Source organism: Nannospalax galili, unplaced genomic scaffold, assembly GCF_000622305.1.
Source record: "Nannospalax galili isolate Female #2095 unplaced genomic scaffold, S.galili_v1.0 scaffold1119, whole genome shotgun sequence".
NCBI classification, from domain to species: domain Eukaryota; kingdom Metazoa; phylum Chordata; class Mammalia; order Rodentia; family Spalacidae; genus Nannospalax; species Nannospalax galili.
In genome coordinates this window covers 2,584,841-2,587,334 of record NW_008343597.1, presented here as the reverse complement: position 1 = coordinate 2,587,334, position 2,494 = coordinate 2,584,841, and the positions used below count along the sequence as shown (strand labels likewise).

General features: G+C 45.8%; 1 gene segment (V, D, J or C); it reads left to right on the top strand.

The window, feature by feature from the left end:
- Positions 1–267: 267 nt before the first annotated feature.
- On the top strand, positions 268–1,087 carry LOC103739507. The segment is given in 2 exon segments: positions 268–481; positions 675–1,087. Coding segments are annotated over 2 exon segments (465 nt in total).
- The last annotated feature ends 1,407 nt before the right edge of the window (positions 1,088–2,494 follow it).

Below are 2,494 nucleotides of genomic sequence, written 5' to 3'. Positions count from 1 at the left end.
TCTTATTTAAATTGATTCACAGGTCAATAAAGATTCTTTAGTTGGAACAGCTATTTTCTGAGTTAAGCATTTAGCTACTTTCCTCTGATGCTGCTGAAGCTCTTGTTGGTCCAGCTGAGGCATGTTCCCCTCAGAGGGAGCAGGTCCACTTTGCCCTCACAGGGCTCCTCAAACCCTTATGAGCCCAGGATCATCCGAAAATGTCCCTGTCCCTCCACTGTGCACCTCTCAGCAGACTGTCATGCAGGTCTAGGCTGGGGAGGAGCTGCAGGCACAGGAAGCTGTGGAAGCTCACCAGTGTCTGGCCTGGCAGGGTCTGTGGGTGGAGCTGATTGACTGTAGGAGCAGGGACAGACCTAGAGCCATCCTGACACCACAGCCCTGGCTTTGGTTACACACAGTTCCAACTCTCACAGTCAGAAACACATCATGAAGAGGCTGCTGGGCTCTCTTCTGGGGCTTCTGTGCACCCAAGTTTGCTGTGAGTCCCTCTGCCCCACATTCATTGCGTCTGTGATGACTGTGCAGCTGCAGCACGTGTAGGGGAGGGAGGGAAAGCAGTTCCTACATTCTGCAAAACTTCGGTCCTTCTCGCTGTACGTGGGTCATTTTCATGGTTCTGTGGGCACTGCAGTGAATGACCCTCATCTGTGACTTTTTCTGTTTCTAATCAGGGGTAACGGGGCTACAAGTGGAGCAGAGTCCTGGAGCCTTGACTCTCCAGGAGGGAGAGAACTGTGACCTGCAGTGTAACTTTTCCAGTTCTGCCAACAACCTGCAGTGGTTTTACCAGAATCCCCAGGGCCTCCTCATCACCCTGTTTTTCAATCCCTCGGGAACAAAGCAGAGTGGAAGACTAAAGTCCACGACAGACACTAAGGAACGCCGCAGCTCCCTGCACATCTCCTCCTCCCAGACCACAGACTCAGGCACTTACTTCTGTGCCGTGGACACACAGTGCTCCCAAGGCACCTGCAGCCTGAACACAAACTTCAGCTGGGTGGGCGTGGCCCTTCCCCAGGCACGAGAGGGCGGGAAGCCACCAGAGAAGCCTTGCACAGTTTATGTCTCTTTCCTGTGTTGGTAGAGTTTTACCCTCAGATAATTTCTTTGGTCTCAGATTTCAGGTCTTGTTCTTTTTCTTCATCTCAGTATGTACTCCCTCCTGAAACATATTGTCCAACTCGGCACTCACAGAGAAACTGATAGGAGAACGGAATCTACATCGACATTTTAGCTGAACGAAGTGTCCACTCCAAAAGGATAAGGAGCAAATGAAGTCACTCAGATAAAACTGCTGTGGACAGTGATGCACCAACTAGTTTGTCTCTCAGGCGCATGCGGGTCCTCACCACGGTGTCCTCTGGCAATGGCTGTCAGTGCAGCAGGGAAACAGTCACTGACTGTGCATTGTTCAACAATGTTAAAATGTATCTTCCACCCACCTAACTCTTGTTCAAACTCCTGAAGTTCCTCTGGACTAGGAGCTGCTCCATCCTGACCGTGTTCCCTGCGCAGTTGAGAAGAGCACCCTGATTGGATACACGTCTCTGAGCGTTCTTTGCTTTGTGGTGCTGTAGACCTGTTCCCTTTCTGTTCTGTCCTGCTTTTCTATTTACTATTGAGGAAGTTACTGAAGTCTCCAACTATTATTTTTGCTAAATTATCTGTGTCTGCCTTCAAATGTGTAAGTTTTTGCTTTATGCATTTGGGGGACTGTTATTAGTTGGTTATTTAAGTGTTGAATTTTCCTAATGCATAACCTCTCTTTTGCTTTGTTGAGGATTCAACCCAGGGTCTCGTGCATGGTAGAAAACCATTCTTTCACTGAGCTATATCCTAGCATTGACTGATTCTTTTATATTATAAATACACCCTCTTCATCTCTAGTAATGTTTAGTTCACAGTTTCATTAATCTAATAATATAGTAATGGCATGTCCTTTGTAGTTGTTATGCAGTATGTAAAGTTGCCCATTGTTTTATTTGTATATCTTGTTGAATAGATCTTGAATGTCCTCAAAATGTTCAAAGCAAAAGTCTTCAGCCCCATCTTGGCACTCCTGGGAAGAGGGGCCTACCCTGAACTCAAAGTGACATGCCCTCGAAGTCACCTGTAGGACACTGGCCTCTTACAATTTTTCCTATTGAGTGAGACTGTCTACCTCTTCTGCATATAGTATTCCTTTAAGTGTCTTCTGAAATGATCTACCTTGTGTTCATGAACTGCCTTCTTTTATGTTTGTCTTGAAATATCCTTATTTCTCCATCAATTTTAAATGGTGGCTGCTCTGTGTAGCAATCTTGGTTGGCAGTTATCTATATCCACGCCTTGAGGTACCTTATTCCTGCTTTGAGGACTGCCAATGAAAGATTTAATGTTACTCACATGCTTCTGACTTTTACATATGTGTGTGTTTCATCTTGATACCTTAATGTCATTTATTTGCCTTGTAATTGTGACATCTTGACTACAATAGCTTATACAAAGATAT